Source organism: Leptidea sinapis, chromosome 5 (assembly GCF_905404315.1).
Source record: "Leptidea sinapis chromosome 5, ilLepSina1.1, whole genome shotgun sequence".
NCBI lineage: Eukaryota > Metazoa > Arthropoda > Insecta > Lepidoptera > Pieridae > Leptidea > Leptidea sinapis.
The window spans coordinates 4,277,230-4,304,729 of record NC_066269.1 but is presented as its reverse complement, the minus strand read 5'-3'; the positions used below and the strand labels follow the sequence as shown (position 1 = coordinate 4,304,729).

Here is a 27,500-nt window from a genome sequence, read left to right as displayed (position 1 = left end):
GGGATGGGTATAAAATGTTGAACTTGCGTCAGAACACGTGGCCTGATCGAAAATGAATAAGACAGACGTTGACATTATGGATCATGAACTTTGGGTGAAATGTTATAGGATTCAAATTAGATTGCCAAACTTTAACTTCATTTGATACATTAATATAATATATTTGATAATAATATATGTAATAACATGTACGCCTTATAACAAAGTTCCGTATAAAAAATTATATTTTTATTGTAAATCAAAGTCGCTACAAATATATTATTATTGTGTTTTATTTCAATCTATTCGTGACCTTTTTATTGTTTTAAATTATCATGTTATTTATTAAATGTGTCTGAACAGAAGATTAATCACGGCTGTTATTTGACAAATTGCGTTTATAATGATATAATTTATCTTAATGCATTGCTATAAAGCCCTTATTCAATTGATCATGATGAAACAATCGTTTAAATATTAAAAGATGTTTTAATTTTTGAGGTGAAAACTCCTTAGCGGCGTTGAGCACTTTTCTTGGGATGGGTATAAAATGTTAAACTCGCATCAGGACACGTGACGTGATAGAAAATTCGTAAGAGAGTCGTTGAAATTATGGATGAAAATGATTTTTCTGATTAGTCAGTTGATTATTTAACCACATAAATGCTAGAACTTGAATACTGATAAATAAAGCAATCCGTGCGGAATTATTCCCTAACCATTCCAAACTATTCAAAAATGCACAACGATAATGTTTTCACTTCTGCCGGCTCTCCCGGAATGTAACCAGTTATTTTTTCAGTTAGTTTTTATGAAATACTAGCTGACCCAGCAAACGTTGTATTGCCGATATTAAAATCGCGATACAAAAGTAACTGTTGATCGTAGATGGGTGAAATTTGAAGTTGTATGTATTTTTTAATGCTGACTCATAATCAAACAAATTAAAAAAAAATGTCAAAAAAAATAAAAAATAAAATATGGCGTGGACCACCCTTAATCTTTAGGATGAAAAATAGATATTGTCCGATTCTCAGACCTACCCAATGTGCACTCAAAATTTCATGAGAATCGGTCAAGCCGTTTCGAAGGAGAACTACAAACACCGCGACATGAGAATTTTATATATTAGAAGATTTGATATTTCAATTGATATTTGATATTTCAAACGCGCTTTGAATTTGACCACGATTAATGTATTGGATGCAGCACCTTACAAACTATATGTTATGTATTACAGCCATTGTAAAATACTCTATTGATTTAAAAGAGTGGCCGTTGAGTTTCCGAACATTTGGTAGAATCAGTAATTTAAATGAAATATTTATAATAACTATTCAAAAGCGCTAGGCTTAAACCTATTTGAATAATGTTAATTTGACTTTGAAATACAACTATTATATGCTCATCAAACAAATGTCTTGTACCAAACCGAGCCTACCCGAACGAGCGCTATATAACCGAGCGTAAAAACAAAGTCGAAATATGGAACATGCCACATATGACACCATAATAAGCTCCGACTGCTATATATACATTGCCGCATTTACTCCAGCTGCTTAAAATATTATTTGTCAATAAGCAGCAATGTAAAACATTTAATCAGTTTCCATTCGATTCGGACGGTGACAGTTGACACACGACTTAGGAGAAATGTGTGCTTCATTGTCATTATCCACACTTTTGTGTTCCGCTATCAGATTGCGAATGATATGTCCTTAGAAGTGTATAGAACGTCATTGAATGGATAGAAGTAACAAAGTGTAGAACAAAAGATAAGGTTATAGCCAATGCTACAGTATAAACGATTGGCATTTTATTTTCTCAAAATTGATTCCTTTAGAATTCTTTTTGATGTCATCTCTAATACTACTAGATAGTACTACCGCTTCGGAAACAAATGGCGCTCTGAGAGAGAAGAAGCGGCGCAAGAAACTCTCCCAGCATTCTTTATTTGCGCTCTTTTCAATAAAAATATACAACATTGTACAGTCATTTCTATCGCTATAAAATAATCACAATCTAGTCCCAGGCTGCCCGATCATTTAGATATTCGGCAGTGGAGTAATAGGATTTACGACACAGCCATTTTTTTATAAAACATTGAAATTTATTTATAGATAATGCCTGAACAGTGGCTGGGACTTTATTATAGAAGTGTATAAATTTACCCTTAAAGCTATTATGTATCTTGACGCTGATTTACTTTTTATTTATGCTTTCTTACCAATAAATGAAATATAGAATGAGAAAAGTCTTATTTTTATAACATTTGATTGAAACGCAAAGAATAGCGAGGTGATGACGACGCGACTTGGCTTCAAAACTAATGAATTACCTTGAAGTTTGATCTACAGCATCTAGCTCAACTTCTACAGCAACCTTTCTGTTTTGTATATCTTTGTTAACAAATCGATTTCTTGCAACTGGTTGGCTTGTATGAGTTCAAAAAACATCAAATCCACGAATAGCTTTACAGTTGTCTTGACACCTTTTCATTCCTTCAAATCTACGAATAATGCGTTTGAGAAAACGGAATCTAATTCCTTGAGTTATTTAAGTTTATCGAGCCAGCTATAATCGTAGATACCTGATTGGTAACCGGCATTAATCTGCAGAGCACGTAGCACTTATCTTGGCTCTATTGTAGGGCTTCATTCGTCATACAATCTCATTTACTTATACAAATGTTATTTTTACGACTGCATTACTATTTGTGTTGTAACAATGCAGCCTTGTAAACATATGTAGAAGCAAAGAAAGTACCATCATAATATTATTATTAGATATTATGAATGTAAGACTACGGAGGATATAGTTGAAAATATATTATTTTCAATATTCTAAAGTAAAGATGTTTTGGGTTACGGAGTATAAGCATTGTCATGCTTCAAGGTTGTGTTTTAGATCCCAAATTTCTCCATAGCTGCTCTGCTTGTAAACAGCAACTTGCAGTTTCCCGTGGGTAACTTGATGTTATGTGATAGCCTAATTCTGTTTTGCAATAAAATATATTTGTTAGTCTTCAAGCTGGAGAAAAAAAAACTATGTAAGGGGTGACACGTACATAATTCTTAACCAATAAACTACTCAAGCATTAACACTTAGATCATACGCCTAGATAGACTACTCGTATGACAGCAGTAAAAACGTCGAGTTGAGTCGAAATTGAGTTTAGATAACCTTAATTTGAGCAATTTTTGAGCAAAAAAATCGGGTGTCTAACAGCAAGATACTCTATTTAGATGATATGTAAACTATCTAAGCATAAACAAATACAATTTGCTGAATTTAAGGGTTTTTATTATTAACAATGCCAAGCCAAGTTGAAGGACAGGTATCTTTAAACGCTGGGCTAGAATGCGCCAGGTGGATGTCAAGAAGCTCAGCCACCGGCAGAAGTCTGGCAGCAATTGCCTTCAGCATATCGATGACTTGGTGACCAACAGCCTGGGGCTTCGTAGATAGCACGTCCAGGGCTTTTGAACTGATCGCGAAATTTACTGTATTTCGAAGATGATACTGGAACACAGAATATTTAACTTGATTTAAGATTTTATTGAAAGAAAATGTATAAACGAAGGGCCAATATGAATTAAATTATTAATATTACGATTTCAAACCAACAAGTTTTATTTAACATGGTGCACGAGGTATGAATATGAAAAGGTTTTTTAACTTGTTGCTATGATAATATACTGGTTGTAGCTAAAGTTAATAACCAGAACTGTAATGCTCAATTATTTCTAAGCGTACCAAAATGTTATAAAAAAATAAGTAATGCTTAAAACATACTTATAGCATTATCCAAAAAAACGCAATTATTTTATTGGAAGCCTTTTCGTAATGTAACTACCATTCTTGTATTTATTTATTTGGAGAGGGTGGCTATTTATTTAGTCTTAATGAGTCCTAGTAACACCACGTCCAGAATTGAACTATTTTGTTAGCCACTCATGCTTATAGCTCGTCGTCAAGCCCTGCCACATTTACGAACCGGAATATCTTCTTGACGCGAATATTACAATCAGCATCTGGGAGCAGGGTGTACTCGCCAAGGATGGTGTAATTATGCATTAGTGGGCCGCAATTGCAGAGGAGATGAAGAGGCGTTTCATCGGCCTCAAGGCAATATAATTCTTAAGTTGATCATATTTTAGTCGGATATACTGTACCTGAATAAGTAAAGTGATGCCCAGGTGCACAGGCTTTATATCCATCTCGGTGAGTTTTCGTACCAGAAGCCTGGGTGTCAGATCATCCAGGTTGCCAAGTTGTGATATTATTCTGGGCGCCTGAATGATGCAAAAGTGTGTAAATAAGATTTATCAATCATTATTTTATTACTACAATAATTTTCATGCCTCCGCAGTTTATATTATTTGGGGTTCTAATGGAAGTCCTGGTTGATGAGATTCCACGTTTGTGAATCGCCAGGAATGGTTTATCTTAGTTCGTATATCTCAATTCTTGGAAGAACATGATTATAAATCATCAGATGCTGAACGTTATGTTAGAAACTAGATTCAACGAAGAAGCCAGAGTGGGTACCGCAACGATGCCTATTTCTGCTGTGAATTAGTAATGTAATGTAAGCAACATTGTGTTTTTGTCTTCGGACCGAAATACTATGCTACAGGCCTTCAGGGCGCCGTAGCTAGTGAAATTACTGGGAAAATGACACTTAGCATCTTATGTCTCAAGGAGACGAGCGCAATTGTAGTGCTGATCAGAATGTGTTTTGGGTTTTTCAAAAATCCTGAGTGGCACTGGAGGTCATACGAAAAAACCTTGCCATCGCGTCTGGTAATACCATTTGCCGCTGTTAGTATACCAATCTAAAACAGTTGTTATATTGAGAGCGGAAAGTGCCCTGCGGATGACTTCATTAATGCTGGCATGACGACTGATACGGTCTGCCGATTTTAGGCAGGATAGGCAGTGACGTCTAGAGTTAATTTAATCTTATACTTAGCCAGAGTGACTTAGACTCATTTGTGAATATCATATTAACTAGTAGCGTTCCGATTGGCGCAGATGGTCATCTCTTAATATACCAGTTGTTTTAGAGCCAAATGGTTTTACCCGCCGGGATTGCAAACATCCTGATGGTGTGGGTCGCAACTTGAGTCGACGCTCTCATGTCCGCGTTACGTCAGTTGGGCTGCTGCTTCGACTGCTGAAGACAGCAAGCGTCGCAAATTTGTCGGTCTCAGTGAGGCTTACATCTTTTTGTCGTTTGGTGTAGAGACACTTGGCCCGTGGGGCCCAGAGGCGCAGAGTTTATACAAAGAACGATCTTCGCGCCTCTACAGGGCAGAAGCTGCCAGCTATTTCGGTCAACGGATCAGCCTAGCTATCTAACGCGGAAATGCTGCCCGTATTTCTGGTAATCATGGTATTGTTATCATACTTATAAGATTTGTTTTGTTTGTATAAATATAAAATTTTTGATTTTAATTTTTTGTTATGGTGGAATGAATGGCTAGACTAAATATTGCTAGACCAAGTCGTCACGGTTTTCAGGCGGGTTGACTTGCTGTGTGATATGCAATAAAAAGATTTTGATTAAGAAGTTACCGTGAATATGATATCGTAGAGCCTGGCGCACGCGTGGAATACCTGGACATCCGCCATCTGGTCGTGCATGTCCTTACTCTCCACTGACATGTAGTATCTGTGCGCTGTGTCGATGCGGCTTATGGTGCTGGTGTTGCGGGGGAGGTCCTAGATTTAATTTAAGAACATAAGTTCAAGCGATATTAAATTCGTAGCCGAAAATTGTGAAGGATTTACCATCTAAGGGGGGGCTTTTTATGTATTTTTAACCGACTTCAAAAAAGGAGGAGGTTCTCAATTCGTCGGAATGTTTGTTACCTCAGAACTTTCGATTGGGTGAACCGATTTAGATGATTCTTTATTTGTTTAAAAGCTAGTGCTTCCAGTGTATTACTATTGCAATTATTTTTAGTTGTGAGTATGGTTTTATTTAGGTTGTAACTTCATACATAATTACATATATATAGATGAGATGTGCTTGAGTTGCACGCGCAGGGTGAGGAAGCGAGAGCGGAGCCGTGGTGAGAGGACACCGATTGCAAAAATAATAATAATCATAATAATAGGATTTACGACAGAGCCATTTTTAATAAAACATTTAAAATTATTTATAGATAATGTCTGAACAGTGGCTGGGACTTTATTATAATGGTGTACATTTACCCTTAAAGCTATATTATGTATCGTATGAGGTCTACTAGAATTAGTTACAAGCAATCCCTTATCTCTAGAGTTGTAATAATGAAAATCACTATTAAGAGCAAAATTTTTGTAAACGTATATTAAATTTTCATACTTTTTGTACTGACAATGAACAGTCATAATATTAATTTCTTTAAATTTTTATTTGAGAGACTGTCTATAACCAAGCTTATATATAGCACGAACAGTTCTCTTTTGCAGAGCAAACACTATACCAATGTCAGCAGCATGACCCCACAGTAAAATACCGTACGTTATGATGCTGTCAAAATAACTGAAGAACACAAATCTAGCAGTCGCAATATTTGTGTACTCCATAATCTTTCTAACGGCGTCTAGTAAATTCTGATCTTAGTCTATGGTTTAAATCACAAGGCGTTTTCTATGTCAAACATCTACTGGCGCGCCGTGGCAGTAAAATCGACTCATTGAAATTGTCAATCGTTGCAACATGGCGTTCTTTATGCCGTCATGTTCACTTCACGCCATTGATTATCTCGTGTGTGCGCCCGTTTTATGTGTGAACTACAATACTTTATGACCCTAACTAAAATATATAATATAAGTAAAATGTATTTAATTTATTAACGCTACTCATTTTTTTATAGTAGTATCTATGGTAGCAGGGGTGAAGTTAAAGTGAAGAAAAGTTTAAACAAAGCATAATACTTATTTGACCCTATAGATGTCGATATTTTTCAAATCAAATCAAATCAAAATCACTTTACTCATGCAGGTCACGGAAATGAAACTTATTAATGTCAAAAAAAAAATTATTGAATTTACCGCCACTTCATAAAGGGTTGAGCTAATGAAAAGAAGTAGCAAGAAACTTACTTACCACACACTTAAATCAACATTTAACTGGCGTCAAATGCTGTGTCATTCAGAAACGACGTTTGAATGAGATTTGGGTTGGGTTCCGCACGATACGTCATGTGTCATATTGTTTGACAGTGACGCTTTGATTAAGACTACTGCCAGGGTCGGACAGCCTAGCAAAAATCTCTAAGAAAAAAGCGATTCACTCGGTAGTATGAAACGTGCAGTCTTTCATAGATGACGGATATAATCTTGTAAAAAACGGAGATAGGTGAAATCCACCACGTTTTACGGCCGTTTTAAATAACGTATCTCTAGTTACGAATAGATTGCTGTCACCTTTATGTGACATGATCTTATCTATCGCTTTATGTCGATAGGTTATTGAAGTGTAAGTAAGCGTAAAGGGATAGTTTTGTCTACCTCTAGTAGATTAAACTATGGATAGATAGGTTATTGAAAACGGCTGTTAACTTATTACAGTTATTCTTCGCCAATCGCCATACTGTAATTACTACTATTTCAAACTTATGTCAAATCACTGCACGTTTCATACTAAACAAAATTTAAATTTTTACTTAGTTAATCCCGCCTCTTATTACGTAGTACTTACATACTCTTTGGAGTCGCATACAGAACTTACTGTGCTTAGTATCTATTTACATGTGTACAAATTGTGTGCTATTATTTAGTCTTATTATTGAAACTAAGTAAACCTATGTTGATCACGCCGACTTGACTCTTATTTCGTGTTATTTCTTGAAAATAACTCAAAGTATGCAACAATACTATGATGACATTACTCATCATAGTATTGTAAATATAGGTATAAGCTAATAAATTGAACCCGAAATAGGTCAACTATCGAATTTAGTTAAGGAAGAAGTAGCAAAAATACCGTAAGAGAGAATGCAAATATTTCTTCTGAAAAAAATAAAGGTTGAACATTAACGTTGCGAATTTTTGAATATTTTGGAATGGCTAGGGAATAATTTCGCACGAATTGCTTCATTTATCAGTATAAAAGTACTAGCATTTATGTGGTTAAATACAATATTAATTTATTGCGCACACAAAATGACATTTTATTTTACATAAAACTTTAACACTTCCGAACTATTATAATTATTTTACAATAATATTTTAAGTTGATCTCTCAAAAAAATCAACTTTCATCCAAATTAAACTGTTAAAGATTTCATCGTCTGAGATTCGATTCCTTGGGGTGTTTCGGCTTCGCAATCAAAATGATTCAACCACTGGTCCAATGCCCGTATGATCAATAAATTAAAATAGACGAACTATAATCACTTAGAAGTATAAATTCATAATTTCAACGAATGCCTCGCGAATTTTGGATCAGGCCACGTGTCCTGACGCGAGTTTAACATTTTATAACCATCCTAAACAACGTGCTCAACGCCGCTAAAGAAGTATTCACTTCAAAAACTATTTTGTGGTCTAGACTGCAGCAATAACCCGACTTATGTTTTTTAAGGCTCTTTATATCCAGAAATGATTCATTAATTTGTTGTTTCTTGGTTTTTAGAACGCTGAATCTACGAAATACATCTTGTAAAACTCAATGCCAAGATTTTCAATTTTCATTTGCCAAGATTTAAGAAGACTTTAGGAAGTTGTACGTCTGTCACTCACTTCTTGGCACTCAAAAAAATTAGACAATTAACTGACATAGATACGGCGTGACTAGTATACTTTAGTTATTTCCATAGTATTATGTCCTATGGTATATTGCTATGGGGCAACGCTGCTGATATTAATACAATATTTGTGCTGCAGAAGAGTGCTATTCGCGCTATTTATAACCTAGGTCCTAGAGAATCATTGAGAGCAAAATTCAAAGAAATTAACATCTTGACTGTTGCTTCTCAATATATTCTTGATAATGTAATGTATGTTCATAGGCACATAAGTGAATTTGCCAGAAACTGTCATAACCATAATGTTAACACCAGGAACAGACATAAACTGATGATGCCTACTACTCGGCTTAGTCGAGTTAGTAAGTCTTTTGTGGGGCGATGTATATATGCTTTTACAACAAGATCCCAGAAAATGTTCAAAACAAAGGTGTTACGTTACTCGACTGTCTCGCCGAGTAGTAGGCTTTATAAGTTTATGTCTGTTCCTTGTGTTAACGTTATGGATATGACAGTTTTTAGCAAATTCACTTATGTGCCTATGAACATACATTACATTATCAAGAATATAATATTGAGAAGCCATAGTTAAGATGTTAAATTCTTTAAATTTTGCTCTCAATGATTCTTTAGGACCTAGGCTATAAATAGCGCGAATAGACCCTTCTTCAGCACAAATATTGGATTAATATCGGCAACTTTGACACGCCACAAATTAGGATATCAGAAATGCGGTAGACCACAGAAGACACATAATGAAGCGATGTCCCTACGCAACGCCAAATTATCTACCCGTTCACAGAGCACTGGGTCACTGACAATTCGAGAAACTCTGCGTTGCACGCGGTTAAAAGGTTAAAAGACAAAAAAGGCATTTATATTCTCGTAAGTCTTTTCTTAAGAATTCTTTTTGACGTCATTACTAATATACTAGACACTACTACCGCTTCGAAAACAAATGGCTCTCTGAGAGAGAAGAAGCGGCGCAAGAAACTCTCCCAGCATTCTTTTTTTTGCGCTTTTTTTTAAAGAAATTTATAATATTGTATAATTTGTAATATTGTATCAGCTACTTTTATTGCTATTGCTATAAAAGTAGCTGATACTCCATATGTGGCTGGACCTGCACAATAGGTCTGAAATAGGCTCCCCGAAATATTATTTTAAATTGATATCAATTATGCTCACCTTCGCTATATCAATAAGTTTCATTACTAACGATGAATAGAGTCGTCGACTGATAGCGTCTGTTCTTCTTGACCTGTAGTTGTCTACCTCCCTGAAATAAAGAAAACTGTAACTGAAAACTGTAACTGTAACTGTAACTGAAAACTGTAACTGTAACTGAAAACTGTAACTGTAACTGAAAACTGTAACTGGAAGCCATGGTTCATTCTGTTTTAATGTGTTGTTAACAAAGCACTTGCCAATGAATTCAAGCACCATAATCTAAGCTTTAAGATTATGGATTGGTCTCCGCTGCGCTCCAACGAGATACCGGATTACCTAAAACAATAGCTTTTATACAACGGCAACTATTAGATGCATGTGTGCGTGGCATCTTGACACTCAATGGCATCTTTAAAATTTTGTAACATACGCTTCGTGTTATTTTCTGTTGATACTTATTTATGATATGTGATCCCATGTGTCCATGTTTCTTTCTTATTTCTTGTAGTTATTATTTTTACTTATTTAAACTAAGCAACCGAGCATTTTCGTTTCAATTATTAGCTAAGTTTAACAGAACATGTGGCACGTCAACGTCACACATTATTCAAAACTGGCTCGAGAACGCCCACTTGGGCGTAGTATTAGTTGCCGCTCTTTGCGACTACGCCTGCGGTATCTAGTTGGAGCGCAGCGGAGACCAACCCTTAATCAAAGCACTAAAGAGACCGCAGAGAAGAGAAGAGAAGCACCTTTGATCATTTTTACGTCTAAATAAAACGTCTAACGTCGGAAAATTTGTATATGGAACGAATTGTCATACAAATCGCGAGTGTAAGACGTAGCTTGTCACGCACACTAAACTAATATTCCTGGCCTGTTTTCATCGGTTGTCTAACAGCAAGAGACTATCTAGAGTCTAGACGTATAAATTATCTAAGAAAGTCCCAGTCACTGTTCAGGCATTATCTATAAATTTAAATGTTTTTTTTTATGTCTTTGTCGTAAATCCTACTACTTCACAGCTGAATATCTAAGCGATGGGACAGCCTGGGACTAGATTATAATTATTTTATAGCAATAACAACGGCAGTACAATATTGTATAATTTATTAAAAAGAGCGCAAAAAAAGAATGTTGGGAGAGTTTCTTGCGCCGTTTCTTCTCTGTCAGAGCGCCATTTGTTTCCGAAGCGGTAGTAGTATCTAGTATATTAGAAATGACATCATCATTCTTCTAAATGAATCAATTTTGAGAAAATATAGGCCTTTTATGCCTTTTTAGCGGTTAGCCCCGCATTCAAGTAATTGTCACAATACTAAATAAACAATTTGTGTCAATCTTATCCTGACACAAAGTAAAATATATAATTAGCGTACAATATATTATATACATATTATTTTGTATTCTCTCTCAGAGCATTTGTTTCCGAAGCAATAGAAGTAGTAGTATTAGAAATGATATCAAAAATAATTCTAAGGGAATCATTTTTAAGAAAATAAATGCCTTTTATGCTTTTTATGCCAAAAACATACCGTTTCACAATATATTTGATGAGTAGTGACATAGTTCTGTTCAGGTACACCTGATTCTCTTTCTTCAGGTCAAATAATAGTTCATAATCGAATGACGAATCTTGCATCGACTCAACTATAAGTTTAGCCAGTCTCCGGTTATCTTGAAATTCATCCTGAAATTTGGCAACATGTCAATCATCAAAACTCAAAAATCACTTAACCGATTTTCATGTTGTTTTCACTAATAGATAGCCTGGTTCTCGAGAAAGGTTTTAGTATATAATTTGTTATGTTTTCGTCTACATTTTTGTATACATTATCGATGGTTGTTGGAGATGTCAGATAAAAATAAGCCGTCTGAGAGCTTTCAACGAAAACGCTGACTAAACCCTTTGAGATATAACAAAATAGTGTATGGTGGAATTGTGTATCTTATGTAGGTCTACAGAAAAGTCACGGAAGGCATATGTCTATCTCTTAAGGATAACAAACTATATCCATTTTAATACTTTAAAAAATTGCTAATTATAAAGCGGTAATGTTAAAGCTGTTTACACAAAAACGATAATTAAAACTTATCATTTTAATACAACATATTATACAATCATTCAGAAATACGTTTTTGTTTCATTTTTAAATCATTAACTTTGACTGCATATTTCCGATCCGAAAAACTTAAATCAAATTTACTTAATCATATAACATGTCTAGTTTATTGTAAATCTATGGTCAGCAGAATGCGGTAAGAGTTAATATCTAAAGACGTTTACAATTGTGACTGATTAGTTAGTCAATAAACTTTATATCCGTAGATTAAGGATTGATCTCCGCTGCGCTCCAACTAGATACTGCACTACATGGGAGCAATATCTTTTTTATTACGGCAACTATGCTTGTGTGCGTGGCATCTTGACACTCAATGGCATCTTTAAAATTATGTAACATACGCTTCGTGTTAGTTTACATTGAAGTTAATGAAATACAAAATACTTACTGATGAAGTGTGATCCCTGTGTCTCTACTACGTAACCATGCAGTTTACTTTCAATTATTAGCAAAGTTTAACATAACATGTTGCACGTCAACGTCACACAGTGTTCGAGACTGGCTCGAGTACGCCCACTTGTGCCTAGTATTAGTTGCCGCACTTTGCGGCTACACCTGCGGAATCTACTTGCAGCGGAGACCAATCCTCAATCTAAGCTTAAATCACTCGAAGTCAAGATTTAAAATGTAAACACCAAATAACGGAAGAAAAAAGAAAAGTAAGAATTATTCAAGCGTGATCTGTGACGCTTTGTAAGATATAGTCTCAAAGGAGTTGTCTTCTCTTTGTGCAACTACAAGTGCGGCGTTTTTATAAATTAAAACGATTGTTTTGTTATTTCGATCAACGAAAGGTATTTTCTTTAAGGTAAGGCCTCTTTGCACAGGATGCCGGCTAGATTATAGGTACCACAACGGCGCCTATTTTTGCCGTGAAGCAGAAATGTGTAAAAATTATTGTGTTTCGGTCTGAAGGGCGCCGTAGCTAATGAAATTACTAGGCAAATGAGACTTTACATCTTATGTCTTAAGGTGACGAGCGCAATTGTAGTGCCGCAAATTTTTGGGGTTTTACAAGAATCCTGAGCGGCATAGCATTGTAATGGGCAGGTCGTATCAATTACCATCAGCTGGACGTCCTGATCGTCTCGTCCCTTATTGTCACAAAAAAAAAAACGAGGTAAACACTGTTATGTAATAGAAAAAGATAAACTCCATTTAAGACGACGTTATTGTTAGGTCACTTACGTTGTTATATTATTAAGTTTTTTTTTATTTTTTTTTTCGTAATAACATCGAATAAGTTTTAAATTTGGAATAACTTTATTTTGCATTTATTAATAACACAATCAAGGCTTACCAATCTAGATCTTGAAACAAATTTACCTTTTCCGCATTTCCATATACAAAGAGAACAGCAAATAAAACAACACACGGTATTGAAAACATTATCCGAGTGCAATATTCATTTTAAGTGCCCGTATATATTTTTACGATCCTAGCAATACATACGGAATACAGAATTGAAACAGGACGACTTGTAGCCAACTTGCCGCTTAAAAACATATAACATGTCTGAACATCGAGAGCTTTATTAAAACTCACATCAAATAGCATTTCATATTGTGTCGTTTTAAAGGAAATTCAGATTAATATGAACTGTTAAATTTTCGGTTGGTATTTCTTTAGAGTCAGTATTAAACTAGAAAGCCAATTTTTTTTTATGGAAAAGGAGGACAAATGAGCGTACGGGTCACCTGGTGTTAAGTGATCACCGCCGCCCACATTCTCTTGGCACACCAGAGGAATCACAGGAGCGTTGCCGGCCTTTAAGGAAGGTGTACACGCTTTTTTTGAAGGTAGGTATGTCATATCATCCCAACACCGCACAACGAAGTTCGTTGCACAGCTTTGTAATACGTGGAAGAAAGCTCATTGAAAACCGCACTGTGGAGGACCGCCACACATCCAGATGGTTGGGATGATATCCTTACTTGTGGCGTGTCATGCGAAGGTGGAATATTCGGCGGCAGGAATCTGGTGAAACAGCTCACAATAAATGATAATTGTATACGCGTTTATTTTTAATTATGTTTAAAAATGGTTACCTTAGAAGAGTTTATAGTCAAAATTAAAATGGTAATAATAGAAAGGATTAAAGTGGAAGTAGGTGGTGGTTAACGGGTGCTGCTTGTGGTGCCAGGTTGACCTGTTATAGCTAAAAAAAAACTACGTTTAAAAAAACCGACTACAAAAACGGAAATGTATCAAATAACTAAAAATTTAATTTAAGACACCTTTACCTTTAATATTAATGAAATCCTTTTATTTATATGTGATACCTATTGATAGGTTTTAAGTCGGTGCCAACTGCCAAGCCAAATAACAAGTACCTAAAAATGTTCATTAAATGAAAACTACTGGGCCAAACTATGTAAAATTTTTATGGGACCAAATGGCATCTATTTTGTATCGAACTATAGAAAAATTACATAAATCGGATCATCAATCTCAGAGTAATCGGTGTACATACACAAAAAAAATACCGATCGAATTTTTGAAGTCGGTTAATGACAGTAATATGTGGTAATAACGACCATCATGTTCACGAAGTATCCTTACACAAACAATGAGATCAAGCTCTAATGGTCGACGCATCAAATATAACTTATATTATATTATACAGTTAACTATTTATTAATTCTTATGGAAAATTTATATTTTTAAGCACAACACTTATTATATTGGATACAGCACCTTACAAACTAATTTATTTGTTATGGGGCAGTGCAGCCCATTTATAACCTATGTCCTAAAGAATCATTAAGGGAAAAATTAAAAAAAATAAACATTTTCACTATTGCATCTCAATACATTCTTGATAATGTTCTATATGTTCATAGGTACATTCAGGAATTTGCTAAAAACTTTGACAACCATTATGTGAACACGAGGAACAAACATAAAGTTATTGTGCCTACTACTCGATTAAGTCGAGTTAGTAAGTCTTTCATTGGGCGATGTATCTTCTTTTACAATATGATCCCAGAAAATGTACAAAACAAATGTGTTACAAAATTTAAAAGAATTGTTAAAAAATGTTTGTGTGGGAACAGTTATTATTACATAAATGATTTTCTTAATAATTAATTCTCTCTTTAATTATAAATGTTTATTGTACGATATTACATTGTAATCTATATTTTTATTTAAAAAAAAATCGCTGAGTTCCTTGCGCCCGTTCTTCTCAGGTCTGAGGCAGTATATTTTGAATGGATGTTAGTTTTTGACGTTCAATAAGCGATTTTGAATCATATTATGACTAAAAATATTTGAATTTGAATTTATCCTAAATTTTTAATTAAATTGTTATAGGAATAGGATTTCTTTGTATTTAAAATGTTAATATTTAAGGAATATGTACAAATGATTGAATATAGTAAGAAATATAAGGCTTTCTTATTTTTGAATTTTTAGTTTTACAAAGTAGTCTGATAAGCGTTTTCTATAATAAATTGATTTGGAAATTAACATTACCATATTCAAATGCAAATTTAGCTCTGGATTCAAATTAATTTTAAATTAACAATACTTCAAGAATCCACGTAATAAAGTACACATTTTTTTTGTAAATTATTTCCCACCATCTATCAATGTTTGCTAAGGTTGTCATCACTAGTACCGCAGACTCTCGCTACATGGCAAACAGCGCCAAAATGGCGAATATCAAACAGGCACACAAGCACTTTGACAGCCGCCAGTCCAGTGGTATATAGTAGAGGTCAGTGATATCAACACTGCTGGAAAATAGTCTTAGGTATACTTTTCTAGATGATATCTAGAAATCGCAATTTTCTAAATCTACCAGAATATGTTTGAAAACTGATAAAGCCACCGGTAAAAGGATAAAATATAGATAAAGTCGCGTTGCTCAAGTTTATTATAAACATGAAACGGTTATAAAACAATATTCAGTGCGCAGTAAAATGTAATTGTTTCATGTCGACGCAGACCATTCCCTGCCTGCCTTAGAGTTAGTATATTGTAGACAAAACGACGGTCGGATGAAGAGTGTTTTCATAAACCTACTTAAATAAAAACTTTTTGGCTTTTTACTTTTGACTTTTGAAACTTCTTTAGGCGCGTTATGAAAAAATGATGAGAGTGAAATTTTAAGATGAGCGCGCCTCACTGTAACACAAAAGTAACAGGTTGAAGTTGGTTCCTAAAATTTTCTGACGTTTGCGACAATCGTTATTTTTTTTTGGTTTCTTTATCCATTATTAGGACAGGCAAAGGGTTCAAGCCCATACAGCCGTATTCGTTATTTGATAATTAATTATCAAAGCCATCTTTGCAAGATTTTACAATATTGTTCTTTCTACAAACGTAGAATAGAAGGTGGAATAAGTAATTTAAAGGATTTTTGCTTTGTTAGGCCAAAGAAGTATAACTTCTTGCGTGCATACATACAATTTTACACACAATTTTATATTCTACTCAAACAATATTGTTTTTGAGAATATTTTGTAGCGGAGTTTTTATACGGACGTTCGGGCGCAAGCTCTCTATTCGTGCTAAGCGTCAGTTTTTAGTGTTACTCGAGAGTGTCAGACTTAGGACAGTTACACAATATATATATGTATAGGTATCACCGCCACCCACACTCTCCTGCAACACTAGACGAATCACAGGAGAGTGGAACTGACATACCAAGATTTATAGGTTATATACATAACTTACAGTTATATATTATATTTTCATCATTATTCATACAAAATACCTTTATTAATAATTTATAATGTGTGTGGATGGATGCATCAACTAAACTCGAATACTATTTTGGTTTTTAATTTTTATTTCTTACTCGAGTAAGTTTACTTAGAATTTTCAAATCAAGCGGAGTAATCAATTCATCTCGTAGATTTTGATTGAACTTGTCACCGAATTTACAATAACTGGACAGTCGTTTAATTCAGCGACGTAATTCGCACTATTTTCGCCGGTGTTTTAACCTAACCGGTAATATATCCGCTGACGATTATATATTTAGTTGTATGACTAACAATAGGCTTTTGGCGCTAAACCAGTACACGATGTCAGATAAAGCATTGTTTATTTCGTCATATAAAACTAGTTTCTTTTCACTTTTAGTGAAGTGTCATCCGCAAACAATACTACCTTGTGTTTTGTTTCTACAGGGTTGGGTAGATCATTTATGTAAATAAGGAAGAGGAACGGTACAATAATAGACCCTTGTGGTACCCCCATACTGGTGACAAGGCAGCGTTCCGTCTATAATATTTTAAGATCTGAGTTCGATACACAGACTTCATTGCGCCCTTCAGTTCGTATTTCAGGTTATGTTTCCGCCAATATTGAGGTTATAACAGTTCTATTCAAATTTCGTAGAATATTTGATTTATCTAAAAGAAAAAATAAGTAATAAGACATATTTTAGTAAACTGAGCTACACAATAACTTGTTACTGCCATTGTTACTATTACAATGAATAGTTTACCAATGGGAGGCTTTTTAGCGCAGGCTGCCGGCTACCACTGCAGAGCCTTTTCCTGCCGTGAAGTAGTAATGTGTAAGCATTACGTTGCTTCGGTTTGAAGTTAAAATTACCTGGGTAATTTGACCTAAGGCGAATAGTAAGCAGAAAACACGCACACATGGTGTTATTAGACAAGTTTTGTGGTGAAAGTATAGCATTTCGAGCTATGAACACTACTTAATCCTGTTACACATATCCTTAATTCTTATTTGTAGGTTGCTAATGCTTGCTGTTGGTTATAGTTAACACTGCCGAGCCTTTTTGAACTACCACTTTTCTTTGAAGTTAAACAAGTTTTTTGACATGGCGTGACGCATTTTTTTTGGTAATTCTCTCAGAAAAGTTATTCTTATAGCTTGAACTTTTTTGTGTAGGTTCATTTATTCAGATTAGTAGTGAATAACGAGGATTGTAAGCATATAAACTGTTTTCCACCCAAGAATTTTGAAATTATTGGCTTTGTTACATCTCGTATCGCTCAAGGTCGCTGGCATTTAGTGTCGCCTTAACTATTTATTTGGGATGGGATTTTTGGGGGCATTGCACTTACCTGTGAAATTCTTGCTCGACTCATTCCTTTTAGTCCTAATAAAGATATTTTTATGATTCTATATTTTTCAGTTTCAACACAATGCTCTTATAATATTTTATGCAGCAGTTGTATAAGAACGTTGTATATACAATATTACATACATAATACTTCCATGTTAAAGTAATAAGACTTGTTTAGTCTAATTTAAATGTGATTAGTAAACGTAGTATAATGTAAACTTAAGAAAAAACCTTTATACATCTCTCTCTCATCATCTACTCTCATCGCAACCCACACCACATGCGTTTTTTGATCTTTCTTATACAACTGTTGCATAATAGTGTTTTAGCCGCAGGCGAACATCGCAATGAATCACGCCACGAGCGTTTTTTGACTTAGTTATACAACGTGTCGTATACAATAATTTTTCTACGACTTGGTAATTTGAATTTTAAAAAAGTAAACAAACAAATACCACAAGTTTTCGAGTTTAAATGGGCATTTAATCTTATCTCTGGTGAGTTGTTTCATTTTTCCTAATCGCTAGGGTACACCGATACAGCCAACGCAGGAAAATTTTAAATTACAAAATATACCAAGCAGCATCTTGGCAAATTATATTAACAAGTTTCTTCTTAAGTTGACATTAAAATGATAAACCTAATGATTTAAACAATAAAATATTATGTATGTAATAAAGCATGTACTATGTATTACCTAATATATTTATAAACCTACCATTCCTAACCTAGATTTAGTTATCTGTGGCACCACAAAAGCTGTCCTTATTACATCTTTATTAGGGTCATATACACTGATCTGTATAAATACCACTGGACAGGCTGTTCCATATTATGTTTGACAGCAAATTTTTGTGCCTATTTGAAGCGGCACTCGCGAGCGTCCAGAGAAATAATTTTGACGAATAATACAAATGGCTGCGAGAGAAGCGTACTCTGAAGTATTTTTGCATTTTGAATTAAATTCGGTCAGTTTCCGCGTTATTTATACTTCAGGAATCAACATAATAAAGTACACAATTTTTTTTGTAAATAGTATTCCTATTGATTTTTGTTTGGCTTAGGTTGTCAATACTGGTTTTAGTACCACAGACTCTCGCTACATGGCCAACAGCGCCAAAATGGCGAATATCAAACAGGCACAAAAGCACTTTGACAGCCGTCAGTCCAATGGTAAATAGAGAGGTCAGTAGCCATAAACCAAATGTACACACGTACATATTAATTTTACAGACAAGCATATAATAGAATTATCCCTACAAAGTTTTCAATTTAAAGAGCATTTTCAATTTAACCGTGTTTTTTTTTCATTCATTCCATTTCCCAACATTAAACTCAAAATCATTTTATTTGTTGAATGCAATCACTGATTGTGACAGTAATCACGACCATCATGTTCACGAAGCATCCTTACACAAACAATGAGTTCAAGCTCTCAAGGTTGATGCATCCAATAAACGATAATTTATATTTATACAGTTAATTCTTTATTACTTTTTATGAAATAATTTATATTATTTAAACACGACTCATATATTGCATTCAGCATCTTACAAACTAATGTGCTATGTACATTACAGCCATTGTAAATTACTCTATTTGATTGAAAAGAGTGGCCGTTGAATTTCTTATATTTTCTTCTCACGAGCTCAACTATTTACGAACATATGGTGAATTCAGTAATTTAAAAGAAATATTTATAGTGACGATTCAAAAACGCTTAGTTTAAGCCTAATTGAATAAAGTTTATTTGACTGAGTGGACTAAAAACGATTTTTTGCTGTTGTCGGAAATATCTGACCATGTTAGTACAAATTACATCCGTGTCGTAAATAACAGGTTACGACTATCGGAACGGTTAACTTGGATTGCATCGGTTTTATTGGAAGTACAGAATTAATGGTATTTTCTAGAATGCTCTGTGGATTGCAATTCGTCTTGCATCTGGATGTCGTTCCGAATCTTTTTGAGGGCAGACTGCGGCTCTGTAATGAGATTTCCGGTTTCAGGAGACATTACTTCTTGGATATCGTGTTGCAGATTTTCTTGTAGCGAAATATATCTCTCGCAATATATCACGAAATAGAATCTGTAAACTGTTTCCTAAATTCGACTGTATCCGTGATATTTATTAAACTTGTAATGCTTTCTACTCGGTTAAGTCTAGTTAGTAAGTCTTTTATTGGGCGGTGTGTATGCTTTTTTTTTTTTTTGGAATAGGAGGACAAACGAGCGTACGGGTCACCTGTTGTTAAGTGATCACCGCCGCCCACAATCTCTTGCAACACCAGAGGAATCACAGGAGCGTTGCCGGCCTTTAAGGAAGGTGTACGCGCTTTTTTTGACGGTACCCATGTCGTATCGTCCCGGAAACACCGCACAAGGAAGCTCATTCCACAGCTTTGTAGTACGTGGAAGAAAGCTCCTTGAAAACCGCACTGTGGAGGACCGCACATATCCAGATGGTGAGGATGATATCCTAACTTGTGGCGTGTCGTGCGAAGGTGGAATTCGGCGGCAGGAATCAGGTTAATCAGCTCTTCGGAACACTCCCCGTGATAAATGCGGTAGAAGACACACAATGAAGCGATGTCTCCACGCAACGCCAAGTGATCCAGCCGTTCACAGAGCACTGTGTCCCCGACAATTCAGCTGCTCTGCGTTGCACGCGGTCAAATGGATCGAGCTGATACTGGGGTGCGCCAGACCAGAGATGACAGCAATACTCCATGTGTGGCCGGACCTGCGCTTTGTAGAGCGCTAGTATGTGGGCCGGCTTGAAGTATTGCCGTGCTCTATTAATGACGCCCAGTTTCTTTGAAGCCAATTTGGTTTGCCTTCCAGATGACCACGAAATTGGCAATCGCTCGAGATTTCGAATGATTACAATATGATTCGGAAAATGTACAAAACAAATGTGTTACAAAATCTAAAAGATTTGTTAAAAATTGTTTGTGTGGTAAATATTATTATAACATATATGATCTTCTTAATGATACCATAGACTGTTAATGAAGCGGACACCCTCAGGCTCTTTAATTATAAAAGTTTATTGTACGACATTACATTGTAATCTATATTTTTATTTACAAAAAAGCCCGCTGAGTTTCTTGCGCCCCTCTCTTCTCAGGTCTGAGGCAGTCTATTTTGAATGGGTTGCAGTATTTGATGTTCAATAAGTTATTTTGAACCCTATTTTGAATTTGAATTTAATCAATAACAATATTAATATAATAGAATGGACAGGATATATAGATATAACCTAACATATTACAACAACACTTGTTACATAAGACATAAAGCTAAATCATTTCGTAAACGAGTCTTTGACATGGAGAGAAGAACTGATATGAAACTCCCAGCCCATCTTTATTATTATTAAAAAGACTTTTGTTGAAAACCCGTGGTTTAACAATAAAATATGTGTTTTTTGTGGCTCATAGGTACTTTGGTATTCTGCGGTTTCAGTTGAACAAGCGAGCTCAAGTTCTAACTCGACAGATAATTGTAAGCCACCGAGATAAATTAAAAAAAAACCTACTATTAGGCATCAAGTATAATGTCTGTAATAAATATAATACCGTCGTTGATCTCTAGATATGTAGGTATATACATATTCTGGCGATCATCTAGATATGTCAGTCTGGACAGCAATTCATAAAACTCGCCATCATTTTGGAGACATCTGGACATATTATATAATAAATAAAAAAAAAAATAACTAATAAACACGTTAACAAGCATAAAATTCTGTTTGGTATTCGAAATTTTTCCTAATATTATATAAAACTGTTAAATATAATGGTTGAAATATTAAATTAACCTCGTGACGGTTGATGAAAATTATATAAATTAAATAAAATCTTGATTTTCAAATTGAATAATTCTATCAAATTAATGTATTGTCATCGGTCATGTTTGAACGAGTGCTTCTAAATCGCTCCCAAGTGAGTCGGTTACAAACAAATATACATACAGGTGAAGCTAATAAAAAGCGTGTAAAATTGGTAAAAATATAGGGAATTTTTGGAAAATTCTAATTAATTTTAGCATAATAATAACCGAAGGTTTATAAAAATACGACCCCACCCTCCAGACGTTGTTCTGTACATAATAAAAAATAAATCTGGTTTTTATGAATTTGTCAAAAACATTTCATAACAATATCAAGAATAATTTCGTAAAATATGCTCACTGTTTTTATAATGAAATTTTTTCACAGCAGAACTGTCAAACCATCCGTCAATAAATTATCTCAAAAAAAATATGTCCATACAAAACAAATATTGGAAATAAAAATAATTATGGGTTCCCAATCGAAAAAAAATCTGTCCTATCTCTCAAGTTGGACGAAACTGCACTCCATGAAGTAATCCAAATTAAAATTCGGTCATTAGTTTAGGAGTTCACTGGGAACAAACATCAGGACACTGGATTTATATATATTAAGATTTCATAAATAAATAAATAACTTAACGTTTTATAGCAAGTACTTAACTGCTAGTTCAACATATGAAGTATCTTTGTGAATCTGGCATCAATTCACACCCGAAACGAAATGGGTTATGAAATGTTGATCCTCTTATCGCATATATTGAAACGAATTCAATTTCCTCCCATTTTTCGTGCGCTATTACTTTTTTCCCAGCTGCAATATGTTTTTTCGACATATTTTCATCTGTTCGTTGAGTTTCAACGTTCTGTTCATTGATATTAAACTTTGTATTTTTGACTTTTTCTATCTGCTCTTCGTTTTGATGTCTTCATATGCTTGCAGTTCATAATTACTTTACTTAAGTCGATTGTCTCGACTTGTGAATATTATTGAAGTAGAATATTATTTTGAATTTTATTTATTCATACAAAACAAATTTTATAGCTATATTTACAATACTATGCTTACATTTTTTATGAAAATAAGGGACGAGACGAGCTGGATGTTGAGCTGATGTTAATTGATACCTCCTGCCAATTACAATGCACTGCCGCTCAGGATTCTTTTAAGCCCCAAAAATTCTGAGTGGCACTAAAATTGCGCTCGTCACCTTAAGACATAAGATGTGAAGTCTCATTTGCCTGGTAATTTCTCTAGCTACGGAAAGCTACCCTTCAGACAGAAACACAATAATGTTTGCACATTATTGCTTCACGGCAGAAATAGGCGCCATTGTTGTACCCATAATCTAGCCGGCATCATCGGATAGCTAGACTACTGACTGACTGAGCACTTATGACTGACACTGACTGAGCTATTATTGATAGGCGCGTAGATATGTACTTTGTACATTCTCCGCGCCTCTGGGCCTCATGGGCCAAGTATCTCGATACCAAAGGGCACAAATTGTAAGACTCACTGAGACCCACATATTTACGTTTGCCATCTTCGACAGTTAAAGCAGGAGCCCTAGCACTTTATTCCATAAGGAAAAATTGGTTATTAGTAATTTACCGTTGACCTATCAAACAAGCAGGCAACTTTCCATTAGGCGAGCGCATGTAGGTATCAACGAGAATACCATAGGCATTCTCGTGGATGCCATATCGGTTTACCCTTTCGAAAGTTGTGAATTACCAAACATAAAAAAATACAGTCGAATTGAGAACCTCCTCCTTTTTTTAAGTCGTTTAGTTTATGTATTTCTTATGTTAGTAAGTTACTTTGTTGTTCATGGATCAATTTAGAAAAGTTTTCATTTGAAAGGGTCCAAAAGGGTTCAATACTTTGACATTCGTCCCATTTATGCCCGATTGAAAAGCCAATTTTGAAGATAGTATTCATAGGGAAACAACTACTTATGGCCTTACGAATTGTGTTTTTTTTATCAATTTTAGCACTAACACACAATTTTAACACTAGATCAATAATGTTTTAAAATAGTCTCAAATCCACGTACAAAATTTTACAATTAGTGTGTCGCAGTTGTTATGAAGAGGTAGCCATCAAATCTATATACATAAAAACTATGTAAGCTTATATATATAAAGTATATTATGTCGTTGCACTGATGTGATTATTTTTGTTAATTTCATACTGATTGAAAAAAATACCTTAAAATTTTTCGCTTGACCAATTTATATCGAAAAAAAGTATGTTCATACTTATATTATGTTTACCAATTGGTTACTTAACGCTAATGTAGTAAAGACGTTTAAAGTTTAAAGATTTTCGCGAAAATATTGAAGAAACTTCATTAATTTAAGCTTGAGATTGTCCTAATGTAGTACATATGGGTTTCAAAATGATAAATATAGGTTCAGTATAATGTAGAGAAAAAAATCTTGATAAAAATCAATTTTAATTCTGGCAGCCCAACTCGAAGGTAGGGAAAAAAGTACACGAACTTGCGGCACACAATATATTATGATCAAATAAATTAAGATTTTTGTAATATCTATCATAAACCTTAACCTTGATGATAAACATTATATTAAATGATAGATTGAAACTGAACTTATGTTTAAATATAAATGCATTCTTGGACTAGCCTTAACTAATATCACCTTCAGTTCTTGATAACCAGTAATCGAGTGACTTTAATATTACAAACGTAACAAACAATGTTTTTAACATGTGAATAATACCTAAGTTATAGAATGTAACAAAAAAAACAAGACTTAAAACCGAGTGAAAACTACCCACGTAAAATATAGGCTGTATGTTCAGTTGTCGTAGGTACATGCTAGATGGCGTTGCTCGCGCATGTTGAGCGAGGCTAGCCGCTAAGCTGTCAGTCGCGCGCCGACTACCCGATGGGAAAGACGTCCGGAGGGCGCCCCGACGCAGGAGTCCGTGCTCAGAGATTCAGTAGCCGCAGGTGAATATTGAACGGCCAAATGATACAATACTGCCTCTTTATGCATGGATAAACAAAAATAACAAAACACAGAATGACGTTTTACATCACTAAAAACCAAGCACGTTTTTCACTTAATACCTATTACAGCACACTTCAGTATATTAAAAACTTACCACAATACTTCCAATTTTTAAATTGTTATTATAGTTATTGCACGATTTGCAAATCTGAAACTGCTGAGAAGAAGCGACAAGATGCTTCAATGCTGATACTAGTTAATCTTACAATATGATGCTGAGAATAATCTATCTTGGTATGGATTAACAGGTCATCTCTTCGTCGTTACACAACTAAATTAATACTGTTCCTAACCCCTTGCGGTGTCTGTCATGATTGAGATACTACGGCACATAATGCATTAATAGTTACTATTAGATATTTATGTAGTTGAGTCCTGTATAAACTTGAAATATTCAACTTTGGAATGTATTATTATACATAACGATTAACTATAGTGAGACAAAATGAGCATAATGCCATCAAATTTTGACTTCTTATGTTTCCAGAAACGAGCGCAATTGTGGTGCCGATAAGAATTTTGAGTTTCCTAGGAATCCTTTGCGGCACTACATTGTAATAGGCAGGGCGTATCACTCTAGCCATCAAGTGTACGTCTTGTTTGTCTCGTTAGCTCTTATTATAACAAAAATACCTTATCTGTCTTATTAATAAACGCAACGTAAAGTTACTCCAAGTTTTAAATTACTTCTCCCTGTCATGTAATTTCTGAAGTGGCAAAGGTAATATATAAAGACTTTAAACTTGGAATAACTTTATTGCAAGTTTATAACACAGTATAGGTTTATTTAGTTTATAAATGTATATTAGTGATAATAGCAAAAGAATACCAAGATATTCTAATATTGTTAAATCTGCTAAAAATACTAAATTTTATTTAAATGCTAAATTATATTATTGAGAAGATACGATATTATAAGGAAACACAGATGCTATTAAAATAGAGTGTTGTTCATTTGCAAATTATTTCTAGTTCAAGGTTGTTGTTAATCACGGTGTGTTTACGTTAAACTAAATCTGGGAGATAAACCTCAGCTAATTATAACTTACTAACAATGCAATAGATTACTATTGAAGAGATCGATGTGTGATTGAACGGGTTGAATTTCATTGAATTTATGAAAAGTTTGTAATTAATTGTGTTCCTTTTTGGCTACAAAAATGAAAACTTCACGAAGGCGAGGTTAATAATGAGAATTTTTTATTGAAGTAGGCGTTACTTTGCGGAAATGCATAAGTATCCAAATGTTTTGAGTTTTCTTTAGTGTTAATTCCGCCAATATTTGTCTTTAAACAACTCAACACGTGTTTCGCCTCTACACCAGGCATCCTCAGGAGAAGTTGACTCGCCAAACTCTGGCACGATAAAATTACTCTCGTGCTAAAACACAAATATTGGGGGAATCAACACTAAAGAAAGCTCTAAACATTTGGATAATAATAATCTTTTCTAAAAAAAACTACGTGATGTTAAGCCTAAGCGTGACAGCTCAGTCTAATTCAGTACCCATAAAATCACTTTATTTTCACACTGACTCGATTTACACTCTGCTCGCCTTAGGAAGTTTTTACCTCAAAAAAGATTCTAAATATGTACTCTCTATCTTATGTGAACTCAAAGTTGTAAATCTAGATTGTAACACCTTTGAATCTTTTGTGAGCATTAAAGAAAATCTGTATACACTATAAATACTTGGGTATCAAAGACAGCGATGATTGTCCATTAAAGATTTTCATATAAACACGAATGTTGATAAAAGTCCCAATCGGCAGACGTTTGACCGAGTTCCAAATATACTTCTGAATAACACGACATCGCACCAAACAGACAAAGAGATTTCTTTTCAAACACACAGCTGCAGTTGTTACGCCGTCAATCTTCGTACTTTTTGACACGTGGGAAGCTTTTGACAGCGTTAACCATGTGTATTTATTTAACGTCCCTTTCGAACGGACATTCAGCTAATGTTTAATGAAAGCTAATGTTGCAATGTTTTCTAAAATGTCAAGATTTTATTATCATAACAATCAACTGTTTGTAATACTAGGGAACAAAGAAGATGTACGCCAAGGAAAAGATCTAAGACCACTTTATTTAAATATATATCATAATAATCTGCTTCATATAGTCAATGCACGTTTATAACTCTATAATAACAGTGGATAAAATTATTCTAAATTGATGTCTATTTAATAGTTAATATATTGCGAAATTAAAATATTCTAAAGTAAATTTATTACACTCAGTTGAGCCATTTGGATGGTTTCCAAATTAGTTTTTTACCAGCATACAAAAGAAAATCGACGTTCAGTCGGATTTTAAAGGTAGAATTTATCATTCTGAAGTAACCATGTAAACTTTATAAACCGCAGGAATCAAGAGCTGGTTAATTTTAAATTTATGTGGTTTTAAGCAATCTAATTTATTTACTGGCGCAATACAAAATAGAATTATTATTTCATTAAGGACAGAATCATGATCCTCACGATTGTTAAAAAATGTGTAGATTGTCTTTACATTTCACAGATAAACCTTTTAGTTTTAATGTGAATTCGT

The 27,500-nt window shown here is 34.4% G+C and overlaps 2 protein-coding genes across 4 annotated transcripts in view; one reads left to right on the top strand and one right to left on the bottom strand.

Moving 5' to 3' along the window:
- LOC126964529 (innexin shaking-B) overlaps positions 1–27,500 on the top strand; it is a 222,763-nt gene that overhangs the window by 45,097 nt on the left and 150,166 nt on the right. For all 3 annotated transcript variants that reach the window (XM_050807709.1, XM_050807708.1, XM_050807707.1), the window contains exon 2: positions 24,733–24,883. In XM_050807709.1, coding sequence (XP_050663666.1) covers positions 24,819–24,883 — 65 coding nt within the window. In that variant the 5' untranslated portion in view covers positions 24,733–24,818. The remainder of the gene's footprint in view (positions 1–24,732; positions 24,884–27,500) is intronic.
- LOC126964571 (uncharacterized) lies at positions 3,271–13,397 on the bottom strand. The gene is made up of 6 exons (XM_050807768.1): positions 13,317–13,397; positions 11,429–11,583; positions 9,912–10,002; positions 5,560–5,706; positions 4,155–4,274; positions 3,271–3,501 (listed from the first exon to the last, which is right to left on the bottom strand). The coding sequence occupies exons 2-6, from the start codon at positions 11,533–11,535 to the stop codon at positions 3,271–3,273; spliced, it is 696 nt and encodes a 231-aa protein (XP_050663725.1). The 5' UTR covers positions 11,536–11,583; positions 13,317–13,397.

Coding starts and splice junctions, on each gene's coding strand:
- LOC126964571 (XM_050807768.1), bottom strand. CDS start 11,535: ATGCAAGATTCGTCATTCGATTATGAACTATTATTTGACCTGAAGAAA. Junction 10,003..11,428: donor ATCAAATATATTGTGAAACG/GTATGTTTTTGG, acceptor TCTTTATTTCAG/GGAGGTAGACAACTACAGGT. Junction 4,275..5,559: donor TCTACGATATCATATTCACG/GTAACTTCTTAA, acceptor TGCATCATTCAG/GCGCCCAGAATAATATCACA.